Here is a 24,880-nt window from a genome sequence, read left to right on the forward strand (position 1 = left end):
GGATGAGCCACCAGTGAAGCCCCAATGCCCCCCAGCGGCAGCCACTCAGCTCAGCCCGCAGTGTTTCCGGCCTCGGGACGGCGTCCTTAACGAGCGCCCTGCGTCGGCGCAGGTCACGTGCGTGCGTGTGGAGTAAGACGTCGGGTGAGGAGGCAGGCCTTCCGGTCCTGGTCAAAGCCGTTTCCGGCGGGAGCCGGAAGACCGTTCCGGATGGCGTCGGGGGCGGCCTGCGCGTGGAGGTGAGCAGCGGGGCCGCCGGCCTTCCAGCGCCTGCTGGTCGCCTCATGTTGAGGGCCGCTGCCGCCGGCCCCCGCTCGGATCGGCGAGACTGAGGTGCCCGGGCAGCGCGCAACATGTCTTCGGGTCTCCGCGCCGCCGACTTCCCCCGCTGGAAGCGCCACATCTCGGAGGAGCTGAGGCGCCGGGACCGGCTGCAGAGGCAGGCGTTCGAAGAGATCATCCTGCAGTGTGAGCGGCGGGCGGGCCCCGGGAGTGGGCGGGCAGAGGGGCCCTGCGGAGGCACGAGGGGCGCCAGCGGGAACCGGAGGCTGAGCCCCCGGCGCCGCCCGCTCGGCTTGCAGCCGCGCGGGATACTCGGAGCTTCGGACGCCCCCTACCTTTTTAGATCTTTTCCTCTTCCTTTCAGTGTATCTTTGGGTGTCACTGTGGAGCGTTTTCCCTGCTAAATCGTGTGTTCCTCGTGGGCAGGCACCGTTTACGTTTGTTTGTGAACCCCAGCAGCTCGCACAGTGCTTGTGTGCTTCAATAGGCAGGCTCCAGAAACGTCCTGTTTCGGGCACCGTGTTATTGGAGCGGGCACTGAACGAGGCGTTAACTCATACAGTTAACATCGTTTCCTGAGTGTAATCAAGTGTTTGGCCTTTGATTCCTCAGACCGCTTGGCCTTCTTCCAAACATCGGTGTTCTTGACTACACATTTTGAGTCTGAACGTGCTTTTCAGATGGGACATCATAGTCTTGACTGTCATTGGAAACTTCCCTGTGAAAGAGGTGGCTTTCTCCCTCCCACCCCCGCTGCAGTTTGAGTGCAGAAATGTTTGTGCCCCTAGATGCATTCGAAAGAGCATTTCCCAGGTACCCCCTTCCCAGTTTGTGCCGTCACTGGTGACACGTTTTGGGGTGAGAAATGGGCACTTTTCGGTCCTGTGGTTCCATCGACCCCTTGAGGTAAGCACGACAAAAGCCTCTTGAGTTATGCTAATGGATGAGAGTCATAGTAATAGTTGCCCTTTATTGAATTTCGGTTGTGCTAAGCCAGTGGTTCCCAAACCTTCCTGCGCATTAGCATCACATGGGGATTCTGATCTTTTAAACATTACAAAGCTCCAGCCACACCCCAGGCCCCACTATACAGCAGTATATAGGGGTGGGACTTGGGTGTCAGCATTTTTTGATGCTCCCCAAGTAACTGTTACGTGCGAAGAAGTTTGAGTTACGGTGGTAAATATTTGGCATGTATCATTTCTCGTTATCTTCCTGAAAATTCTGTGAAGCGGTCCCGTTGTTGCTCTTTTTACAACAGGAAGCTGAGAGAGGTTAAGTAAACCTCAGGGGGGGGGGCACAGCCGATGGATGGTGGGACCTGGATTTGAACCCAGACTTGATGGCTCGTAACTTTTGCATTTGCTTTTCTCTTGGGGTCCCCCAAGAAATGGCCCTTCTTTGCTTTGGCTGAGCCCGTCCTCTTACAAGCCCTCTTACAAGGTGGGAAGAAAAGGGAGATGATGTGCCCCCGTTGTGCTCATGCCCCGGGAGGCAGGTGCTATTTCAAACCTAGAAGCACAGGCCACCCCTCTTTTTCAAATACTGTCCCTTCACAGGTTACTTAAGTTCAGGTCTTGGGGTGTTTATTGAATGCTTGTTCTGTAAAAGCTAGTACGCATTGAAGGTCTGACTCCGCCCCTTACTGGCCTCTTCTCTTGGCTTTGAGTCTGGTTTGCTGCATCTGTAAAATGGGGAGGAAGCGGCTCTGCCTGCCTCATAAAAGCAAGGCTGTGCACGTAAGTGCTTTGAAAGCCCACTGCGCAATACTCTATAAGTGGAAGGTGCTGTAATCGCGTTGGCACAATCTGAATGTTTTTCTGCACCTTGAAAGTGGACATCTTGATGGCGTGGGAGGATGTAGGAGAAAAGTCAGAAGGAAAGATCAGTCCCAGAAGGGGGCACATCTTTAAAGAGCTGCGGTGAGCAGTGAGTACCTGAGGGGCTGGGAGAGGGGATGGGGTGCCAGGCGGTGCGGGGGCAGGAGAGGAAGACTGGCTTTGCCTGGTGAAATCTTCCCTTTCGGCTGGAGATTGCCACGTGGGAGGTGACTCCTGGTTTGCCTGGGGAACACCCCACGCCTCATTCCAGCCTTCCTAGTCAAGTTTTGACTGTTTATCGGCCCAGCGTTCCTTTTCAGTCCCTGAAGAGAAAATGAAAGTGGAGTCAGAGGGACACCTTCCTACTGTCTCCATCCTTCTCTTCAGTGAGAGGAACTTTTAGGAGGGATCCCTCTTGAACGCCTCATGTCCTTTGAAAGACCCAGTATTATCACAGAGCACCCAGTTCCAATGTAACATTTGGAAGATCTTAGAGCCCTTTGGCACTGGTGAGTGTCCACGGCTCCCTGTTCTGGGCTAATGCATTAAATAGATGAAGAGAGCGTTTCTGTTTCTGCCCAGGAATTCCATTTTCAGATAATCAAGGAGAAAGAAATCAAGACTCTTTAAGAGAAGAAATAAGCTCTTCCAACAGGAACAGTCGCTGGTGTAAACCCTATCAAGATTTTGTTCTTGAGCAGTTCTAATCTCAGACTTTTAGGGTCACTTTCTTGTTCTGCTTAGTGCATCCCCCACATCTGATCTAGCTGGCCCTGGCCCCACTGTGTGCCTGTCATTCTTAACTACATGTCATTTCCAGCCCTGACTCTTCTTTTGAATTCCTGCACTGTGTTCCCTGTCACATTTATTGCATTCAGAAAGAGAGCTCATTTTCTCCCTTAAGCTCTCTGTTGCTGCATTCTCTGACACATTCGTATCTTCCACCCAATTGCCTGGGCAGGGAAGCAACCTCAGAGTGATCTTTGACTCCTTACTAATAAATATCTGGTCATGCCATTGCCTGCTTTGAAAATCTGTTATTTCACCATTGCCAGTAAGAAAAGCTCTGAGTTTCGCATCCTGCCTTTTCACGTGTTGGCTCCAACTGTTATTGCCATACAGCTCAGCCGGCGCTCCTTCCTGGACTGCCTGTCATCTTCACCAGTGAAACCGCCAGAGAAAAGGAGCCAGGGCGCACTCTATATACTCGAGTCCCCTCCCCCGACACACCCATTACACTGGAGTTCCTCAGGGTCAGGGACTCGCATTTGTATTTGTATCCCTCGTGCCCTGATCTCAAAAATGAAGTTCCCAAATGTAATACTAAGGTAAAGTTCTGTATTGCCTAGAGGTGCGTAGCAGTTCATCTTTTCATTATGTTTTCATATGTTTCTTAGTTCTTGCTCCTGAGGTAGAAATAGGTAACTTGTGGGCGTAGAAAGCATTTTCAACTGCTGTTGTTAATAGCGGGAAATTTATTTATTTTTTTTAAAATATAATTGCCCAATGGTGGAGGAAACAGTTTAATAAATGTGTATGTATAGATATAATAGATTAATATAAAGTCATTTATATTAAGGACATGAAATAAATATTGATTGACTAATAGGGGGGACATTCTCGCAGGATTGTTTGCACCGGTTTCTTGGCTGGGCTGCCCTGGCTTAGGCCAAGCAGCATCTAAGGAGTGTGTGCTCCTGGATTTTGGATGGTTGCTATAATCAGTGACAGCGTATACAGTACCTGGTACTTGGATACCTAATAAAAGTGAAACATACCCAGTCGTCTTCTGACTGTTTATTTTTTTGGTCCAAATCTTTATGAGACATTAAGTAGTAATAAAGTATACATAAGTTATAATAAATCACTTGATTTTTCTCTCTCTCTCTTTTTTTTTTCTTTTGATAGATAACAAGTTGCTGGAAAAGTCAGATCTTCATTCAGTGCTGGCCCAGAAGCTACAAGCTGAAAAGCCGGACATACCAAACAGGCACGAGATAAGGTATTTGGAAACTACCCTGTATTATTTGTATCTCTCCCTTAATTAAAACTTGTCTCGGTTCACTTGTCACTTCTCTAACCAGTTTTTGTCAACTCCTTTCAAATAAGAACTTCTGAAGCCAAGTGACTAAAATGATTTTTTTTAAAGATACAGACCTATTAAACTAGAAGGGTTATCATGAGTAAGATGCTGTAAGCTAGAGAAATTGCTTAAGGTGGGTAACTAGGCCAGTTCCTCCTCCAGCCCGTCAGAATTCACTTTTCTAAATCACCAGACAAGGAAGCATTCTTGAGCGGATTTACACAAATCTTGGTAAGTCAGGATTGTCCATAAGTTGCTTTTTATACAATACAGGTCTGTTTGATCCTTTTTCCGTTCAATGTTTTTTCAACATCTTTTAGTAAATTGTGAAATTAAACTAGCAGATTTCAATAAGCCTTTTTAAAAAGAAAGATTAGAAAAAACCCTGCATTTTAAAGGAAGGGTAAGTATTGTCTCATTAAATATGCATGTACGTGTTCACAGTGGGGGTTGATGTGTTTACCTGGGTTATTGTAAAATATTTCTTTTTTAGAGTCATGGTTCAAAAAACATGAAAGTCATACTTCACAGGGTAACTTAAATGGCATCATTCTAGAGTCTTACTGTCCCCTTTTTCCATATGTTCATTTCGTATATTAAATTTGATGGTTTGTGTCAGAACAATACCCACTCTTGCTCTGAAATCCATTCTGATTTGCATATCAGTTAACACTTAGCAATTTTAAGAACAAAGTTGACAGTAATTCAGGGTTTTATAAAAACCCAGGATGCTAGATGTAGTTTAAGTTCTTTTTTTTTTTAAGATTTTATTGGAGAATTTGGGGAAGGAGAAGAGACAAGTTGCTGTCCCTTTGTTCTTCAGTCTAGTTGTGGAGGACGTAGCTTCACCGGCCCATGTTGGTATTATGATCATTTGCGCTCTTCCTGGGTGAGGCAGATTGGTCGCTGGTCACTGGACAGCGGCTCATGCTGGCTGCCGGCCGGCCCCGCATACTGGCTGCCAGCCACTCAAGGTAGCTTACGGCAGCCCACTGCAGCCTACCCCCGGCAGCCCAGCTCCAGGTCAAGCTATTGTTCACCATCTTAGCTGTAGAGGGCGCAGTGTCACTGGCCCATTTGGGATCCGAACCGGTGGTTCTGCTGCTCAGAGTTCGCGCTCCCAAGCCAACTCTTAACCAACGAGCCACTCGGCCAGCCTTAGTTTAAGTTCTTTGCTCCCATAGCTGAATCTTCTGGGAAATTGCCTGCCATCCATGTTTCCTCAGCTGGCAGGATAGCCTCCTGGCAGACAGAGTCCTCTCCTTGCTTACTAACAGTCCAGGAGACTGTACCTGGCGTGACCCTGGAACGCCTTCTGTAGTGTTGAAATTATTGTGGTGCTGTGGCCTATTTTAGGTGTAGAGAATGCCATTTCACCTTTTTTAAAAGCATTTATTTCTACCAGGTTGCACTCTTGGTGACTATATTCCTGCATCCTTTATCTGTTAGACTCGTTTACCTGGGAAGGTATTTATTATAAGAAAATATACAACAATCTGGGCTGAATATCACTTGGGCAGTGGTAGTTTGATTGGAGGTGCTTCCTTCCCCACAAGCTTGTGTCCTTATCAGGCCTCTCCTCCTGACTGCCTTGTTTCTATTAATGGCATCTTGGTTTTCCAGCAGTCATCTGTGATTCCTTTTTCCCCTCAGTATGCTGTCCCTCCCCATATGCAGTCGGTCACCCAGGCCTGTTGATTCTTGGCCCACAGTCCCTTGTGCACCTGTCCCTTGGTTTACACTTCCTTTACCACTCCCTTCGTTTTTCTGTGTCCTTTCATTTCTGGACAGTGGCAGGAGCTTTCTGCACTCAGATGTGTGCCTGCAGTGTGGGCCAGGCTTCAGGGGCACAGCGCCCACTAAGCCAATCCCTGCTCAGAAGGAACCCAGTCTAGTGTTGGAGACCAGCTCCAGGGGTTTTGCTAGTGTCATAAGTGTATGCACAGAAGATGGCTACCTAAGTGGCTTTGTTTAAAAAAAAAAATTTTAACTGAGTAAATTTGAAGATCTAATTGGATTTATTAAGCAATTCATAAATCAGGCAGCGTCCCATCTAGCAATGAGAAGGGGTTGCACAGAATGGAAGGTTTTTGTAGGAAGAAGGGTGGGGCATGGGAGTCAAAACAAAAGGAAGGATTGTTTTGCCTCCCCCACCAAGGGTTTTTATCATGCAGATTACCTCTTTCTATGGGAGGAGGGAGGAAATGGAGAGGGCCCACGTGACAGATTACCTCATCCGTGCTGACCCGCAGTTTCCAGACTGGGAGATTATGTTTTGGGGAGAGGTTGAAATTGCACTTAAATCAGGTATTGAGCTAGGTTTCGTGTCATGGGCTTCCAGCACAAGCCATGCCATTTTGGGCCTGCGGTTTTTCTCTTTTAACAGTTCCCTTCTCTCTCCTTCTGTCTCTAAATCCTGCCCGTCTTGTTTTAATCTTAAAACACATTGTGTTTAAAAAGCTTTATCTACGTCACTTATGTGACTTTAATCGCTTTGCTTACTAAACAGATTCAAGTTAAACTCTTCAGCCTGGAGACAGTGAATTCTCCAATAGTAGTTTCCTAAGCTCCTTCCTGGACAGCAGCTTCTGGGAACCAGTTACAAATGGGAAGTATTGGGCCCAGCCCCAGACCTACGGTCTCAGGAGCTCTGGGAGTGGGCCCGGTAATCTGTTTTAAGAAACCCCTTAAGTGATTCTGATGACCCGGAACTGTTGAGAACCACTGTGTTGGTCGTTGGGGATTAGCTGTATCAGATCCTGAGAGCCTGCTGGAAATGCCGGCTATGGGCTCCAGCCTCCGGCTATGGGCTCCAGCCTCCGTCTCAGGCCAACTGTATCAGTCTGGCTGGGGCCCAGGAATCTGCATTTAAACATGCCAGCGAGGCGATTCTCCTGTCTGCCTAGTGAAGCCCGTTGGTAGGAGGTTGTAAGGAGTTTGAAATAAAATTGGAAGTGGGAGGAGGCTTTGAGCCGAGCAGTGAGTGACTTGCCTTCTTGCCTTGTCTCCTGAACCTCCTCTAGAATGCCAGCTCCTTTTCTGAAGTTTTGCATATTCTACATTGCTTTGCATTAAAATAAGGATATTTGATTAAAAAAAATAATTTCTAATCCCCATATACCATTAGCTACCCAGGCCTGTTTGTTCTGCCTAATTTAGGATGGTTTCTTACAAGGTACGATCCGCTTTTTCTTCTCATGGCTTCTACTCTGTGGGCTAAGTTTGAGGAAGCACAGGCTGCCTCACAGGTTGGGGCGTTTGCGCGCGAGCGTGTAATACGCTTGTAGAGACGGAGGGTGGGATCGGGGGAGCGCCATGCTGCCCGCCTTTCCCTCTTCTTCTTTCATCACCGGTCTTGGAGGAGGCAGTTCCCCCTCCCTTCAGGTGGGGGCACCCTAGTTTTCCAGCTTTTTTCCCCTTCCGCATCAACGTGCTTTTCCTGGGCAACGGTCTCAGCGACTTGCCATAGTCTGATGACTCACATCTGTGGCTCAGCCGAGACCCCTGTCCTGAACTACAAATCCACAGTTTTGGTCACTACTGCTGTTTCTGAGATGGTCTGCCAACACCTGCAGAGTTCCCCAGACTACACTGACTCTTGAGGCAATCTGAGCTCAGCCCCGTGCTTTCAGATGCGTCTGTCTGCTGACAGCTGCTACGTGTCAGCCTCCAGCTTGGACCCCTTTTCTTAAAGTTCAGGCTCTAATATCCAATTTCCACTTGACATACCCACTTGGATGTCCAAACTGAACGCCTCAGCCCTTCCCCACACCTCCTCCTCTCATAGTCCTTCCCTCTTAGCAGGTGACGCCTACATTTTATCAGTTGCTCAGATCAAAAACCTTGGAGTCCTTCCCGGGGCTGGCCGAGTGGCGCGATGGTTAAGAACTCGCTTGGGATGCCAGAGGGCCCCGGTTCGGAACCCACATATGAGGGCCAGTGACACTGCCCTCCACAGCTAAGATGCTGAACAACAGCTCAACCTGGAGCTGGGCTGCCGTGAGTCGCCAGCGACGGCATAGGCTGCAGCCCCTGTGGCAGTGGGTTGCCATGGGCTGCCGTGTGTAGCCAGCAGCTGCAGTGAGCAGCCGACCAGAAGCCAGCGACTGATCTGCCTCACCCGGGAAGAGCGCAATGATGGTGCCAACTTGGGCCAGTGAAGCAACATCCTCCACAACTAGACTGAAGAACAAAACGACAGCAACTTGTCTGTCCCCTTCCCCCAATTCCCCAGCACTGTTCCCATCCCCCCAATTCACCAATAAAAAAAAAAATCTTTAAAAAAAAAACCAAAAAAAAAACCACCTTGGAGTCCTTCTTGACTCCTGTGCGCATACCCCACATCCAGTTCAAGGGCAAATCCTGGAACCTCTCTTCGGAATGGATCTAGCTAGAATCTGACCACATCACACCACTCCACTGCTGCCGTCTTCACCTGAGCTCCAGTGTCTAGAGCATGGACTGTGTAATACCTGCTAACTGGTCTCCCTGTTTCTACCCTTGCCCCCATCCCCCTGCAGTCCGCCCAGCAACTATAGTGATGCTTTTAAAACAAGTCTTCCCTCTGCTTAAAACCCTCCACTGGCTTCCGGTCACATCTAATAAAAGCCTAAGAGACTCATGACCTCCCTACTCCCTGACCTGTCTCCTGTCCCCGCTGCACCTCAGGCTGCATCACACTCTCCCCTGAGCACACCATCTGTGTCCCCTCCGCCAGGCCTTTCCAACACATGCTGTTCCCTCTGCTCAGAAGAGCCCAGCCCCCAGGGGCTGCGTGGCTTGTTCCTCACCCCTTTCTGGTCTCTAGTCGAGTGTGACCTCTCAGAGAAGCCTCCTTTAAGTGCCTGCGTAGACCTGCTTCGCTTTTCTTCACGGCACATCTGACCTCCTGCCTTCGTGTAGTTGCTTGTTTGTTGTCTGTCTGCTCCTCACTGATTGTCAGCTTTGTGTGCACTGCCTTCTCCCAGCTCCAAGCGTAGTGCCTGGCACATGGCTGGCACTCTCACACTTGTCCTGTGAGCTTTCTCCATGTTGACCTAAGCCTCATCCTGCAGTCCCCCCTTTATTCAGGTGTCTCATGTCTCCTACGTTCCACTTCAGGTTTATAGTGGAGAAACAGCTGCTTTATTGGCTATGTTGTCGTGTACAGGTTTGAAATTCCCAAGTTACTGCCCCATGGCCTGATTGAAGGGGCTTGGGTCTGATTTTTTTTTCTTTCTCTCCTTTTCATTCTCATCTTCCTGGTTTGGGGGTTTAGTCCTGGACATGATGGTGCGTGGAATGAGAGTCAGCTACAAGAAATGGCTCAGCTAAGGATGAAACACCAGGAAGAACTGACTGAATTGCACAAGAAACGTGGAGAGGTAAAGATAACCACTCCCCTCACCTGTCCTCAGCTCTGTGTGGGTCTTCGGGTGGGGAGGACGGGCGGGCAAGACTTCCGCTGGAGTTCGCAGCTGTTCTGGCTACATGTGGCATCACCAGCTCTATCTGTGGGAGTGAAACAACGGGAAAGGTGTGAGGTCTCTGCTTGCATCAGCAAGAGGGCAGTCCGTTGAGATAACTGCCCCGTCGTCATTCCAAGATGGCATGAAAAGTACAAGTGGAGGAACTTTAAAGGGAAGAAGCCCGCTCTTTGGTCCATTGAAGGTCTTACTAATACCTTCACAAAACTTTTGAGAGAACTCGGGCAGACAAGAGATCGGGGGGTTACTAGAGAGGAAGGGGGTGGAGGAGGGGCGAAACATGTAAAGGGGTTTAGTTATATGGTGACGGATGGAAGCGAGCCTTGGTAATGAGCACAGTGCAGCGTATATATAGGTGACAGGTTACAGATGATGTCGCACACCTGAAACTTCTATAAGGTCATACACCAGTGTTACCTCGATAAAGAAATTAAAATGAAAAACAATTTTTGAGAGTGAACCCTGCTATTTGAGAAAAAGAATCACTAGAATCAAATCCTGGGCTGTGTTTACCCTGGATGGTGATCTAACGGCCAATTGTGACAAAATACAGTATAATTTACTGTAAATAAAGAGGGACTCCAAATCAGCTGAATTGATCATTTTATCAGCTGAAGAGTCTGAAAAGGTAGCTGGGTGGAGGGGTAGACAGGTGCCCTCCACAGAACCTGGCAGTCCCCTGGAACTCTTCCCATTGGCCAAGGCTGCCTTCGGCAGGGACCAGCACACCCCATTCCCACGGGCACCCCCGCGGGCATCTTTTCGTGAAAATAAACACCACTATTAGTTTTCACTAGGGTCCTGAAATCCCTCGTTTATGAGTGTTCTTCTTTCCCGCAGTTAGCTCAGTTGGTGATTGACCTGAATAACCAAATGCAGCAGAAGGACAGGGAGATGCAGATGAATGAAGCAAAGTGAGTAGTGAGAGCACCTCCTTCGGGGCTGGTCGTGGGATCACGCCTCATTTACTGCGCGCCTGTGAGCAGGGCCAGTGGTGATCGGTGGCAAGTGGTAGCCACACTGGACTCAGCCTGCGTTTCAGTTCTGTGCACGCACAGCCTGGGATCTTTCCCTACCTGCTCTAAGTCTGGGAAAGGCAAGAACAGTGCCCTCAGCCTTCCAGGTTCTTAGCACACCCCTGGGAAGTAACCTTGGCCCTTGCACGTGTCCCGAGGTGTTCACACTTCTCCCCGTGGTCACTGCATAAGGGGGCTGGTATCTTCTGTGGTGGAGATGGGGCCAAGACACCGAGTATGTGGCCCTTGGGAACAGGGGTGAGTTTGTGGGCAGGATTATTCTCGATCAGGGAGAAGCCTGGCAGAGAAGATAAAGAGGGACTCCAAATCTGGGACCTTCAAGGTGGAAGGGAGCCTGGGTTTATCGGTGCCTTTTTCTTTAATATGCAGAGAGGGATCTCGAGAGGCTTGGAGAGGAATTCTCGCTCAGTGATAGAGCTGATGGAATACACAAGATTTCCAGCCTCCTTTTAAGCCCCTGTTAACTACTCTATTTAAACACCGAAAGCTCCCTCTTCTTTCAAGTCCTGCTTTAATTAGTCATTTGTAGCCTGGATGACTTTCACCGGAGGTGCATTCTCTCCTAATGGGGTTGCCCTGGGCTTGCCTAAGTGAGGGATCATGAACATGAAGTCTCCTGCATGGTGCCTGGTGTGATGGCCGAGGTCCTTGCTGGCGCCTGGGCTCACACAGCTTGAGCACCTGGCCAGGTACTCTGGTCCCGGTGCAGGGCTGGTGCACTGCGCCATTCCTCCTCTGCATGTTGTGCTTTCAGAATTGCAGAATGCTTGCAGACTATCTCTGACCTGGAGACGGAGTGCCAAGAGCTACGCAGTAAGCTACAGGACCTTGAAAGAGCCAACCAGACCCTGAAGGATGAATATGATGCCCTGCAGATCACGTTCACTGCCTTGGAGGAGAAACTGAGGAAAACTTCGGAGGAGAACCAGGAGCTGGTCACCAGGTGGATGGCCGAGAAAGCCCAGGAAGCCAATCGCCTCAACGCAGAGAATGAAAAGGATTCAAGGTGGGAGACCAGCTTGCAGCTGGTGGGTCCTTTTCTTGTAAAGTGAACCCGGGTCTTTGAAAAGAAAGAAACTTGGCAGCTCTGGCCGCAGGGTGAGGGGAGCGGGGGAATTGGAAAACACTAACAAAATTAGAAATAGCGATTATTTCAGTGTTTTGAGGTGAAAAGCTAATTCTTGAACAATATAAATTAAACCAGAATTAGAAAAAGAATGAAACTCACCCACCCAACCCCCAGTTTTATAAAATTGTTCAGACCCATACCAAAAATTCTGATACAACAAGACAATCGTTCACCCTTACATGCATACAGAGGTGAAATTCCTAAATCAGATTCATTGGTACTTTTTAAAAAATTCACTGCGTTCCCACAGGGAAGCCTCCCACCCTAGACACTAGGGGTAGTCTCAGTGGAGGGACATCTGGCTGATGAAAATCCTTGAGGCTATACATTCATGGGGAGGGTCCACCGTGCCACATGCACTTCCGTCAAAACCAGGAACAAAAGAAGGAAGCCCCCTCCACCCCCAACTGAGTGATGTTTTGGCCATCCAGCTGGATAGGACATCGGATGCAGGGCCACTGCAAAGAAGTGGGGGGGCGGTTTGTGGTTATCCACCTAGAAACCCTAAGAAAATCGGCTGAGAAACTAGTAGTGAGAGTCCAACAGAGATTAGAACATGATTTTAAATCCCCATGTCAGTAGTTAGGAATTTGAAAAGATTATTGCAGTTAACCTAAGAAAATGAATAAATGAAAATGACGAGTCTTAATGAGCACTAACCCTACCGAATAACATATTCAAGTAGATTTCGAAGTTTGTATAAAAACTGAAACCATAAAGTAGAACTAAAAAGTGTGACTGCTGTTTATTTTATGAAAAATCCCTAAATAGGAGTAATGGAGGACTTTCTAAATATTAAAAGGAATGGAAATAAAGAGGGAGTGGGCTGTATAAAATTTTTGTTTCTCAACATCAAAGAACATTAAAACAGTCAACTAAGATATGCTATTGTAAAATAAATATTCTTAGCGTAGGGTCAGTAAGGAATAGGACAGATGGACAGAAAGCATAGGTAGTCATAAAAGAAGTGGACGTGGGCAGTGAACTGGCAAAAAGGGTTGTTGGGAGGCAGATGGAAAGGGTGCCCATGGAAAACCTGTTTCTATAATACAACATGAAGAGCACTTGAGGGTGACTGGGGGCCTAAAAACTTCCCACTTGTTGGACTTCAACTTAAGGAAGTAAAGAGACTTGTTCACAGATTGTATTTTGTGATAGCACATTATTCATAGCAGTGAAAAATTAGAGGCAGTGTATCCCTAGGGGATAAATTGTGATGTTTTCATACAGTGGCATTTTATGAAGTCATTGAAAAATAGATGTTTGTTTATTTTTTAAAGATTTTTATTGGGGAATTGGGGGAAGGGAAACAGACAAGTTGCTGTCCTTTTGTTCTTCAGTCTAGTTGTGAAGGACGTTGCTTCACTGGCCCAAGTTGGGCACCATCATTGCGCTCTTCCCGGGCGAAGCAGATCAGTCGCCGGCTTCTGGACGACCGCTCATGGCGGCTGCTGGCTGCTGGCTACGCACGGTAGCCCATGGCAACCCACTGCAGCAGGGGCTGCAGCCTACGCCGTCGCCGGCGACTCACGGCAGCCCAGCTCCAGGTTGAGCTGTTGTTCAGCATCTTAGCTGTGGAGGGCAGTGTCACTGGCCCTCATATGTGGGATCCGAACCGGGGCCCTCTGGCGTCCCAAGCCAGCTCTTAACCAATGCACCACTCGGCTGGCCCTGAAAAATAGATGTTTTAAAGATACTTAGTGACATGAGAAAATGCATAAAATTAACGTAACCGAAAATAGCATAGAAATTCTTTTTACACAGCATGATCCAAATTTTGAATGAATTAGAAGGAAGGGATTATATTAATAGTATTTAATCTGGCCAGTGAGATTTGGTTCTTGTTTTCTCTTTTTTTTTACTTTTCTATATTTTCTAACCTTTTTAAGTTTCTAGTGTATTAAAAAATGAGCTGTCCTTTTTATATTCTTCCTGTCTTGTGCTTACTTTAAGTAAAACAGCTTGACTTATGCTGTGGAGCTCTTAGGCAGCTTAAGGGTAGAGAAGACTTCGGGGTTACCGGAAGTCTTCACGCTGCCTGTGGAACCCGCTGGAGGGCGAGTGGGCAGGCCTGTGGTTATGCTGTGAAGAGCCCTGCAGCCTCCCAGTGCAAGGAGCAGACACAGACTTTCTCAGGAAAATGGGCTGTGAGGCACACTACATGTCTGCCCTTGTTCCTTCCTCTGGAATGTTCTGGGGATACACAGCAGGTGTGTCGTCTGATTGCATATGTGGGGTCTGGAGGTTCCTTTTATTACTTTCCTCAGGTAGTGCCGCCTCCTCAGAAGCTTTCCCCTTCCTGCCAGTCCCCAAGATGACATGACCTCCTCCTCCCAGCAGCTTTTGTTTACCTGGGTCATAGGTGGCACACTCTTTTGAAATAGCTGTTTGTGCCCTGCGTCCCTCATGAGGCCGAGATATGTCCCCACAGTCAAGCACTGTGGCTGCTGTGGGTTATTTGAACTTGTACGAAGGTCGCGTCCTTTGAGCTGTTCTAATGAAGGCTGGGAGCAGGCGTTTCCTTCTCCCTGTGACCGTTCGTCTGTCCTTTACCCCCCTCTCCCCCAGGTGCCTTCCTGTAGAGGAGTGTCACACACCCACACTGAGATGGTGCTTTTCCTCAGGGACAGTTCATAGGATGTGTATTCCAGATAAGAAAAATTTGACAAACTGGATTTTTTGTCATTTGTTCTGTAAAACTTACTTTCCATCTTCCAGGTATAAAATTAAGATTGTAGTATACTTTTTCAAGTTATAGCCTCTTAAGATTCTGATAATGCCACTGGAGGACTTGTCCTGTTTTGAGAACTGTCACTGTGGTAGAAGCGTAAAGAATGCCAGCAGCTTCCTTGACTGCAGCTCAGTAGCAGTGCTGGAGTTCTGGATCGGGGGCCCTGCACAGAGAGGGTAACACAGGTGAAACTACCCCGGAAGAGAGAAGGAGGCCAAGATAAAAAGTAGGGCGCTCCTGCATCGAGGATCAGGGAAGGAGAGACAGAAATGGTTCTGGGTGGAGGTGACTGGTGACCATGTTAAAGTGTTGCTGCGGCGCAGACTTCTGTGGCCAGCTAGTGAACGGAAACCATGTACATTTTGATGGCTCAGGAATCTCCACAAAGCATTGTTATGAGGGTTAAATGAGTGAAAGCCTGTAAGATAATAAAACGGAGCCAGGCACAAGTAAGTTCTAAGTAAACCTTAACCATCATTCACACTCTGAGGATGTGAGTGTGAGGCTGTTTACAACAGAAAACTAACCCTGGACCCACCTGATGGACTTTTCTCTCCGGAGAGGTCCTGGGTCCCGACAGGCGGGTTATTGCCTTGCGGGTTCAGTGCCTTCTCTAATGACAACCCTCCAGGCTCTGCTCTGAAGTCCTTGGTAATGGGGATCCTTGCTGATGTCACCAGTGTGAGTTTGGGACTCTGGTATCTTTGTCCCAGGCTGTTATTTTGAATGCACTGAGTGTCCAGATGTGTTATCAGAGCAATTTGCTGAGAGCCGAAGCCCCATGCTTTGTTTAAGCCGACATAAATAGTGGGCTTTTTTTTTTATATATAGGAGGCGGCAGGCCCGGCTGCAAAAGGAGCTTGCAGAAGCAGCAAAGGAACCTCTACCCGTTGAACAGTAAGTAGAGACATGCCGATCAAAACTATGCTCTTAGTAATTTGATTGACTCTTTAAAGTTGTGGCTTTTTTTTTTTTTAATTTCTGTAAAACACTTTTGTAGATTATCAGAAGAAAACAAAGTTTTAAGGGACAAAATTAAAAAACACTCATTACCTTCCAGAAAGTTGTTCCTGTTTATACTCTTCATGAGCTGTGAGTCCTGACTTCCTGCACCCCTAACAGATGACAGCCTCAGTGTTTTCCTGTTGACATTTTGATCCGCTTTCTAGCCCTGATTGTGGCTGCTGCAGTGTGATGCTGGGCTGGGGTTCTTGCTGTTGCTCTCTCCTTGGTTTGTGACTTTAATTGGAGGTCTGGGCAAACCTTTGAAGAATAAGTGAAGACTAGGATCTCTTGGAACAAAAGGAATTGAATCAGTTTGGAGCTTTGCCTGATCTGGGGCTGGGATGGAGGGTCATCCCTAAGACTTGAAGCTCTGTTTTGAGAGCAGTGGCTATTTTCATGACGGAATTCCCTTTGCCTCTAGTTCAGGGTGTGTTCGTTTTCTATTGAAATATCCTGAAATGTGGCATTAGAATTATGACCCTCTAGTTTTTAAAACATTGGGTGCTTCCATAGCAGTGGAGGGGGAGTGGTTTAAATTCAGGTAGGAGTCATCTACCAGATGACTTAATTTATAAGAAAACAATAAGATTCTCATATCAAGCCTTTGCTTTAGATGTAGAATATGCGCTTTTCTATACTTTTAGATATGGAAAATGAGTCTCACAAGTATATTCTCAAAACTACAAAATAAATAATTGACCTGGAAATGAGATTTTGTTTCTGAAAAATAGCAGCGTACAAAGCAACATTTTCCCCCTCCTATTTGCCACCATAGACAGGTGACCAGGTGTAACAGGATTTAGACAGGCCTAACATCCTGCCTGAGATTGCACAGGAAGGGGCTGAGCGAGGCTGCAGAGCTGGGGTGTCTGACTGTGAAGGCCTGTTCTTCATCTCTGTGCTGCCTGGGGAGTTTCTGGGGGGAAAGGACGATTCCATCCTTGAAGGGTTTTGATAACCAGTTGCCACACCCTGGTCTTCTCTCATGGCCCCGGGCCTTTGCACAGTTCCAGGTACGTTTATGGCCATGGAATTCTACCTGAAGGCATTTACATAGGCTCAGCTCATGTTTGGTGTTCCTACCAGCTCTGCCCTTCGGTCGTCGCCCTTGTGTGAACACAAGTGGCTCCCCCAAACCACAACCGTGAAGAAAGCCCAGCCTTGTTCTCTTTCTGCAAGCCATCCTGGCCCAGACTGCGTTCAGCTACACAGAACCTAGACTCAGTAGCCAAGGAAAATAAATTTACTCTGACTCGGTCTAACTTGCTTGGTAACAAGTTCTTAAGTACACATTTACTCAATCCAGATGATTAATCATGGAAAAGCCTTGCTTTCAAGTTCTTATGAATCCGAAAATTAGGTGATAGTCTTGGGTATTCCATTTTATTATTTTACTCCTCCATGAAGATGGCAACTCGGTGGGCGGTCATTGAGACCAGAATAATGACTTGCCTTCCCCTCAGCGGGAGAATGGGGAGGAAAGGGCATTCCAGAGGAGCTTTGCATCCATCCAGTGGGATCAGCAGCAAAGGAGCGTGTTCCCTCTGACTTGATTATTTCATGTGGAATGTGATAGACTGCCCAGATGTCAGAAGCACCAAGTGTTAAACCTTTAAACATAAAATAGCCAGAGGAAAAAATGAGTTGTGTTTAGATTTTGCTTTCCTATTTTATACTGCAGTAATATTTAAAACTGGGTTGTTCATGCGACCGTTGATGTCATTGTCCTTATAGCAGCCCCTTTTCTTACTCAGCTGGCTCTTCTCCCCACACTGCCCTTTTCTTGTATTATACGTCGTAGCGGCCCCTAGCTGCCCTCTGTGCCCCTCAGCCTGTCTCATGGAAACTGGGTTTTGGTGAGCACAGTCCAGTTGTCTGAGGCAGGAGCCTTTAGCTGCCAGCCAGACCTCTGCTGGAAGGAGTCTACCTTGGTACTGCTCATGTGGTTGTAGACTCAATAAGCCGCCATTTCATTGCTTTCCAAGTGGGAACTGTGTTTAGGCCTAAAAGGATCAAAAGCTCACTTTTAAGGTTATTTTCAGTTGGAGTTCTGGATTTGGTTTGAAGAGGTTGAATGTTTCTTTTAGTATTGCTCAGAGCAAGGCAACTCCTTTTTCTCCAGAGAACCCTTAACCATCACTGTCATAGCGAAGTCCCATAGGCTGTGCGTGACTGGGAAATGGTTTTGGCATTTGCAGAACAGACTCATCAGAGAGCTGCCGTTGAGCAGAATCAGATGCGGCCCCTTGCCCTTCTTTCCAGGGATGATGACATTGAAGTCATTGTGGATGAAACCTCTGATCACACCGAGGAGACCTCCCCGATGCGAGCCACCAGCAGAGCGGCCACGTAAGTGCATAGGTGTGGCCACGACAGGCGAGCACGGCTGTGGCCATGACAGAAGAAGGTTCCGATGCACCCAAGCCTCTGTGCTGGAACACCGGCCCCTCTTGCACAGCCACGGAGATCAGTGGGCTCCTGAATGTCCCTGTCTTGCACCCCTACTTCATGGGAGGCGAGCTGTTCCCTAGTGCTGCCACTGGCTGTGAAGGGAAATGGGAAAATGTATAGTGGCGTCCTAAAAGATGGACAGTTAAACCTTGTTAGGCAGGGTGATTTTAGATCAGACTGTTTAATTCTTACTTGGGCTCCAGGGTTTTTTTATTTACCAAAGCAAGACGAAAAGAATGGGTATTGGTTATTTAGAGCCAGAAATTGTTAGGTCAGTTAGACAGTGTCGTTGTTGAAAGCATTATTTGCAGGGAAGTTAATTTAATGCTTGGGAACCTTGTTTCTTTTAAAACTTTGAGACTAGATTTCCCTCCCACCTTTCCACTGTTGTCTGGTGGCTCATACTGTGATGGGTTTCCTGGCTGGGGTTTGGGGACTCAATGGGAAACATAATCCCGGGTACCCTGTTTTGTGGACTGTTTTTATTGATGATTTGGGCAAAATGTTTCTAAGGTTTAAACCTATCCTCCCCTCCTCTTTAGTAAGCGACTCTCGCAGCCTGCTGGAGGCCTTCTGGATTCTATCACTAATATCTTTGGGTAGGTTAGAAAACTTTCACCTTTCCTCGTTAATATATGTGTAAATATACCTAAGTACATGTACATGAATTTATTACCATTTTGTAAACGTACACCAGAATTTCAGTGGTGCAGAGTATACAGATGCCTTAATTTCAGCTTTTTCATTTCGCTTCTTCCTTTTCCCTTAATTTCCTTTCTTACCCTCGCTGCGTGCTGGTCTCTGGCCTTCCCCTTTAGTCTGTCCGAGTCTCCCCTTTTGGGACATCACTCTTCTTCTGATGCTGCCAGGTGAAAATATTATCCACTCTTGTCCCGGCATGTGAGTGTGGGTCATTGATAATCAAGCTGATCACTGCTTCACTGCCCTCGTCATCAAACGCCCATGTGCTAACTAGGCCGCTTTGCATGTGCCCAGGAATGCTGCTAGCCCTCCGAGGGGGGCGTTAGGTTGAGCTCTTCGTACCGCAATTACGCTCACCGCTCTTCCTTGGCATGCGTTCGATTCTGCCTTGACCACGGTGTGCGCTGAGGATGATTGTGACTAGGCATACAAGCATCTTAAATTGTTTATGAGAATACCATCAAGCTCCCTGCAAGCTTGCAGGGGCATCACATTGAGAAGGTTTTCCTGCAGTTTATGGACGGGGGAAGCAGTTGTTCAGGGTTGCTTTTCAGTGCTGAGTTCTGGAGTCCGTGGCTTAGCAAGCAGGAGAGGACGAGTATGTGCTGGCTGCCCTCCCAGTTGTTTGAGTGAGGATGCTTCTGATTTGGTGAATCATTCTCGAGTTTGAAGGGCCTAGAAGGGGAAAGAAGCCATTGATAAAAGATGTCTTTGAATCCTTTCTGGGTTTGATGGACAGTCCTGTCTAATGTTCTCCTGTATGTTACTTCTTAGGAGGCGCTCTGTCTCTTCCTTCCCAGTCCCCCAGGACAATGTGGATACTCACCCTGGTTCTAGTAAAGAAGTGAGGGTGCCAACAACTGCATTGTGTGTCTTCGTAAGTACGGCTTATCCCCAAACCTTCTCCCCCCGCACCACCACCAGGCTTCATATGGGAGCAGCCTGATAACTAAAGGGTCCTTTCTCCTGCTGCAGCGATATATATACATTACATTTTTTATATTTATATATATATATATATATCTGGCCTGGACACCTGTTGGCTCTGTCAGATGGGAGGGATTGACACAGTTTGCTTAGCGTCAGAGGACAGACTTTATTACATCATCCTCTGTAGTAGAGACTGGATGAGAGAGGATGGGTAGCATGGGGGGTGGGGTAGGGGGAAGACTGATTAGGATGCTGAGCAATGAGACAGTAATTCATGCAGTTGCTGCCACCAGTTGGCTCCAGTATAAGTGAGAGTCTAGTCAATGGTCTGTTTTGGAGGGTCAGTAGGGTAGCTGTTGGCTTCATGATTTATACCCATTTCTGTGTAACTTCTGACCACATGGTTGGAAGCAGGAGACAGTCCTGGGCAGAAGCCACTGTGATGCCAGGACTCTTGGCTGGAGTTCAGAGCTGGATTCCAGTTCGAAGGGATAATCTGGGTCCCTGCTGGAGTGATGGAGCGGGAACGGAACAAGCCTAGGGAAGTATAGGGTACCTGGCTAGGCCTGTCAGACGGAGGGGTGGAAAGGCAGAGCAGAAGCAGCAGAGCCCAGAGAGTTGGGCTGACACTTAGATTGTGTGGGATGAGTTAGAGGAGCCAGCTTTCAGGGGAGAGAAAGACTTGCTACAAATGGGATGGAATTTACATGGGGTAGCCTTCAGTTCCAGCCATAAGGAGGAACTTGAATAGTTATATATTTGCACACAATGATCTTTGGACATTGTAAAGAGAGTCCCACTCTGAATGAACTGGGGACCGTTCAAGCCCCTTCCGAGTCCCAGTCCTGTGATTCCCTGGCCAGCCTGGACACCGCACAGAGGTCAATGATGATTGGTGAAAGGTCTGATTGCACTTGATGTCACAGTCCCTTCGTTGCCCTCAACTCCCAGCAGCCCATTTTTTCCTCCTGTCACATTTAAGTCGTGTGTAGGATAACGGCGCTGCTGATAATTTGGGATTCTGTCAGTGTGTGTTTCTGAGAGTGGACGGTTCACAGCTGACAACTGTCCAACAGAACCAGCCATCAGGAGATGGATGAGCGGCAGCCATGGGTGTGATGGTGCGTGATCTCAAGTTTTCAATCTGAGACCTCTTTAGTAGGAAGATCCCACAGAAAAGGTAGAGGATTCCATGGAGCCAAAAAGTGTGGTCACCTGTCGTACAGCTTTCCAGCAGTGGGACACAGGAGGAGGCGTGGGAAATAGATCCCCCGGCACAGACAGTCAAGCGATGTTTCTGTTCCAGTCAGTGAACAGAGGCGTGCCCTCGGTACTCTTAAAGTATCTTCTTCCGCCCCAAGCACATGTGAGGCTCAGATTTTATCTTCTCAGAATGACCTTTCGGGCAATGGTTGATGACCTCTTTAATGATCTAATAATATTTACAATCCATGTTTTCCTTGGCCCTTTTTTTTAGCTGAGCCATCCTGCCACCTGTTGGCAACTCAGCGGCAGCTCAGCTCAGGCCGGGACGCGAACCATTGTTGCTCTGAGCTCACACTCTTGAGCAAGCTCTTCCTTTTTTTTTCTTATGGAACTTTTCCAACGTAGAAGTGGAGAGTAGAAGGAGCTGGGGAGCCGTCATCCCAGGAGGCAGCATCAGGCACATTTGCCAACCGTGTCACCTCTGCCCTGTGCACTGCTGGGAGCAGAATCCCAGACATCGTATTTCATCCATAACTATTTCAGTGTCTGGGCTTAAAGAGATGAGATTATAGTGACAATCTCTAGTATTCTCTCCTTGTTCCAGGATGGGATGCTCTTTACTCGCTTTGCCTTATCCTGAACACAAAGGCGGTCTTTTCAGCTCATGTGTTCCGGTTTGGATACCAGCCTCAGGAATTTCCCTATTAGAATTTAAATCCTCCCCCAAATAACAGCTGTTAACTTTTATTGACGTCTTCATGGTCAGGCACAGTCCTAGGTCACAAAACCTGTGGGAGTCCTTTTTTATGGACGGGGAAACAGGCTTTAGGAAGTTGAACTTGGCAGAGGTCACATCGCTAATCATGTTAGTGGCATACTGTTTCCAGAAAGAACTAATGGGTTCCCACTGTGACACTGATGTGGCGATAGGACCGCATAAAGTCCTCACATTAGGACTTTATGTGTGAGGAAAGCCATAAGCCTCCTTTATCACGAGAAGCCGTGCTATTAATGAATTAGATACATGATTTGATGAATGGCACTAATGCAGTCTGGACAAAAGAGCCCGTTAATCATAGGCTTCTTTTAAGTTGTTAAGATCATATAAGAATATAGGTTGAAATTTCTTATTCTTGGAAGAAGTAAAATTAATGCAAAGACAAACTTTAGGCCATTAGTTTACACAGACTTTGAATCCTTTTTAAGAAGATTGCACTGTATTGAAATAAGTAGAACTGTAACTATAAGACTAAAGTGATAAGAGCATCTAGGGGAGCCTGGGCTAGGAACCAAGTTAGCTTATGATGGGCTCCCGTGTCTTTAAGGATGAATGTTCAGCCTTTGGTTTGGCATCCACTGGGCTTACTGGTATTGGGCTCTTTCTTGGGAGTGACAGTGATTGGGTCTGAAATGCGGCTTGTCTTGCAGGATGCCCACGACGGGGAGGTCAACGCCGTGCAGTTCAGTCCAGGTTCCCGGCTCCTGGCCACCGGGGGCATGGATCGGAGGGTGAAGCTTTGGGAAGTGTTTGGAGGTGAGAGCTCACTGGGGTGGACAGGAGGAAGCTGTGTCATGTACAGAACCTGACCGGAGCATGAGTAACCTTCTCAGTCACACTTTACAGCTGAGGGCTGTTTGCTCTGAATTTCCAAGTAGACTAGGAAATACTGTTGAGTTATGGACATGTTTGTGTTAGTGTTTTTCAAATACACACTAGTTGGACCATCTTCCTAGATAGCACAGGTTTTAGAAGGAAAATTAAAAATCCAACAGTTGTAGATTCTAATTAAACTACAGAGCCAACTGTGGTTTATGCATTTAATAATGTCGGTGGCCAGAGCCTAAAAGAAAACATATTTAATAGCTTATCAGACAAAGGCTCTAAAGTCAAGACTGAGTCTTTGATTAGCCCTTGTTTCAGAAATGACCTCGGAGCACTCGGAAACGGGATGGCATTGAAACCAGAAATGGGAGTGAGTGAAACCATCTCTTAGAATTCTGAAGCTGGCCCATAGCCCAATGAAACATTTGGAGAGTCAGTTAAATATACATATACGTTTAATGAAGCAAAGCCAAAGAATAGACTGAAGATTTTTAGAGGAACCACTTTGTCAAGTTTCCATAGTTACAGCATATACATGTTCACTGTCCAGCAATAAATAGTCCCCTCTGATCCTCACGGGATCCTGTGCAGTTAGAAGGGTGGGTATTGCTCATATTTGAAAACTTGAGACACTACTAGATTTGCCTGGTTGATTCACACAGCGAGTAGATAGGAGGCTACGTCGGAAGGGAGCAGTGGGGCCTCGGAGCTGAGCTCGGTCTCCTGGCTGCACAAGCCTTGCTCCTGGCACTCCAGCCCCTCTAAGAGAGCTGCTGAAGAGGCCCCTGGTTACTGCTTTGGGTGTGTTTAGAGCAAGAGCAATGTATTGATCCCTTTTGTTAGAACAGATGATCAGTACAGCACCACACTTGTCTGCTGACCTTTGATTTTCAGAAAGGTGGCTCACTAGTTAAGTCCCTGGCAATTACAGCTAATTGAAGCCCAGTAGAATCTGTGCTGTTTTACCCAGAAACACCTATGAGTGATACTTGCTGAAACCGTTATAAAATAATAATAAAACTATAGCATAAGAATAGACATTTTATGAGATTTGGATTTTAAAAATCTAAGATAATCTGATTTGATTAAGCCTTGGGACAAAATAGAAATAACACTAGAAATATTTCTGTTTTACTCCTTGGTCAGTAAAAGCACCTTTAAAAAATTAGAGACACCAACCTTTAGTAACAGTGTTACCTTTTGCTGCTAAAGAGGAGGTAAACACTAATCAAAATTAATATTGACATAATATGTGCCAGAGCATAATTTGGGTTAATAAAATGAGATCTTTCTACTGGGTCTTCAGAAATAACACAGAATTTTGGGCAGCATTTTTTATAGTTTTCAGAAACACACCAGTCATGTCCTAATTATAGGGCCTTTCTTCCACAAACAGCTTATTCAGTCCATAGTTTTGTTCACTTTGGCTAATATTTGCTGAATCTTGGAAGGGACCAAGTCCAAGAGTCCGTTTATGAAATAGTCTGGGTGCCCTGATTTTTACCCTTTTAAAATATCAGAATAATGGCACTTTGTACCCAGTAGGAACACCTGTCTCTGCTCAGTCTCTCAAGAGCAGAAGCTCAATTGGGAATTACTTACAGAGTTGCTTTCTAGATAAAAGAACTTTAACAAGGTGTTTGTGATTTTGTGTAGAATAACATTTTATTGATCATTTCTTATATTTGGCCAAACAGACCAATATTTTGGGCAGAAGCCAAAGCGATATTTCTTAGAATTTGCAGTAATATGTTTTGTCTTTAAAGGTCTAATTTAAATAAAGGCCTTAATTAGTGGATGTTGGCCTTTTTTGACTCTTGAAAAATCTAATGAAAGCTAGGATCCAGGAAGAAGCATTAAATATGCTATATTTTGCAAATAAATTCAGAGGCACCATTCATCAGCCAGGTTAATTAATAATGCTGGCCCTAAATGTATGATAGCTCCCAACCAGTATTCATATCCTCATTACTATGGAGAAGTACTGAGTGAGAGATAAGGCTATTCATTGAGGTGTTTCCTATTCTGTGTTCCCCTTTTATGAATTTGATTAGAGTGGCTCCATAGTTGTTTTCCTAGCATGTCTATATAAGCCACCCTTTAAAAAGGGAACTGAATCACATTACCATCGAGACTTACACTCCTACAAGCTTGCACCTGCATCAATGAAATTTCCTTATGGGGGCCAGTGCTGTCTAAGAGCGGGGCCCGGGAGGCTGTGGCTGGGTCTGTTGGATGGACGGAGGGAACACTGCCAGTGAGTTGGATTGCCAGTCTCAGGGTTCATGGACACAGAGTTAGTGTAAGGACAAATTCCAGAAACTCCAAACTAGCACAACTGGCATTCGAATGACTAGGCAGTTACACATAACTTAAAATTCTTTGCAGACCTTAATGAAAATTATCACACCTGGATTCTGAAAATTTGATTGTTCA

General features: G+C 46.8%; 1 protein-coding gene across 3 annotated transcripts in view; it reads left to right on the plus strand.

Annotated features, from left to right (window-relative positions):
- Positions 1-170: 170 nt before the first annotated feature.
- ATG16L1 (autophagy related 16 like 1) overlaps positions 171-24,880 on the plus strand; it is a 37,638-nt gene continuing 12,928 nt past the window's right edge. The window contains exons 1-11 of one of the 3 annotated variants that reach the window (XM_019629125.1): positions 171-468; positions 4,011-4,104; positions 9,443-9,548; positions 10,491-10,564; positions 11,442-11,693; positions 15,379-15,444; positions 17,815-17,901; positions 18,546-18,602; positions 18,822-18,872; positions 19,480-19,582; positions 22,270-22,375. In XM_019629125.1, coding sequence (XP_019484670.1) covers positions 354-468; positions 4,011-4,104; positions 9,443-9,548; positions 10,491-10,564; positions 11,442-11,693; positions 15,379-15,444; positions 17,815-17,901; positions 18,546-18,602; positions 18,822-18,872; positions 19,480-19,582; positions 22,270-22,375 — 1,111 coding nt within the window. In that variant the 5' untranslated portion in view covers positions 171-353. The remainder of the gene's footprint in view (positions 469-4,010; positions 4,105-9,442; positions 9,549-10,490; positions 10,565-11,441; positions 11,694-15,378; positions 15,445-17,814; positions 17,902-18,545; positions 18,603-18,821; positions 18,873-19,479; positions 19,583-22,269; positions 22,376-24,880) is intronic. The other 2 variants (XM_019629133.1, XM_019629141.1) reach the window with 2 other exon arrangements.

The sequence above is a fragment of the Hipposideros armiger genome, unplaced genomic scaffold (genome assembly GCF_001890085.2).
Source record: "Hipposideros armiger isolate ML-2016 unplaced genomic scaffold, ASM189008v1 scaffold_17, whole genome shotgun sequence".
Classification (NCBI taxonomy): domain Eukaryota; kingdom Metazoa; phylum Chordata; class Mammalia; order Chiroptera; family Hipposideridae; genus Hipposideros; species Hipposideros armiger.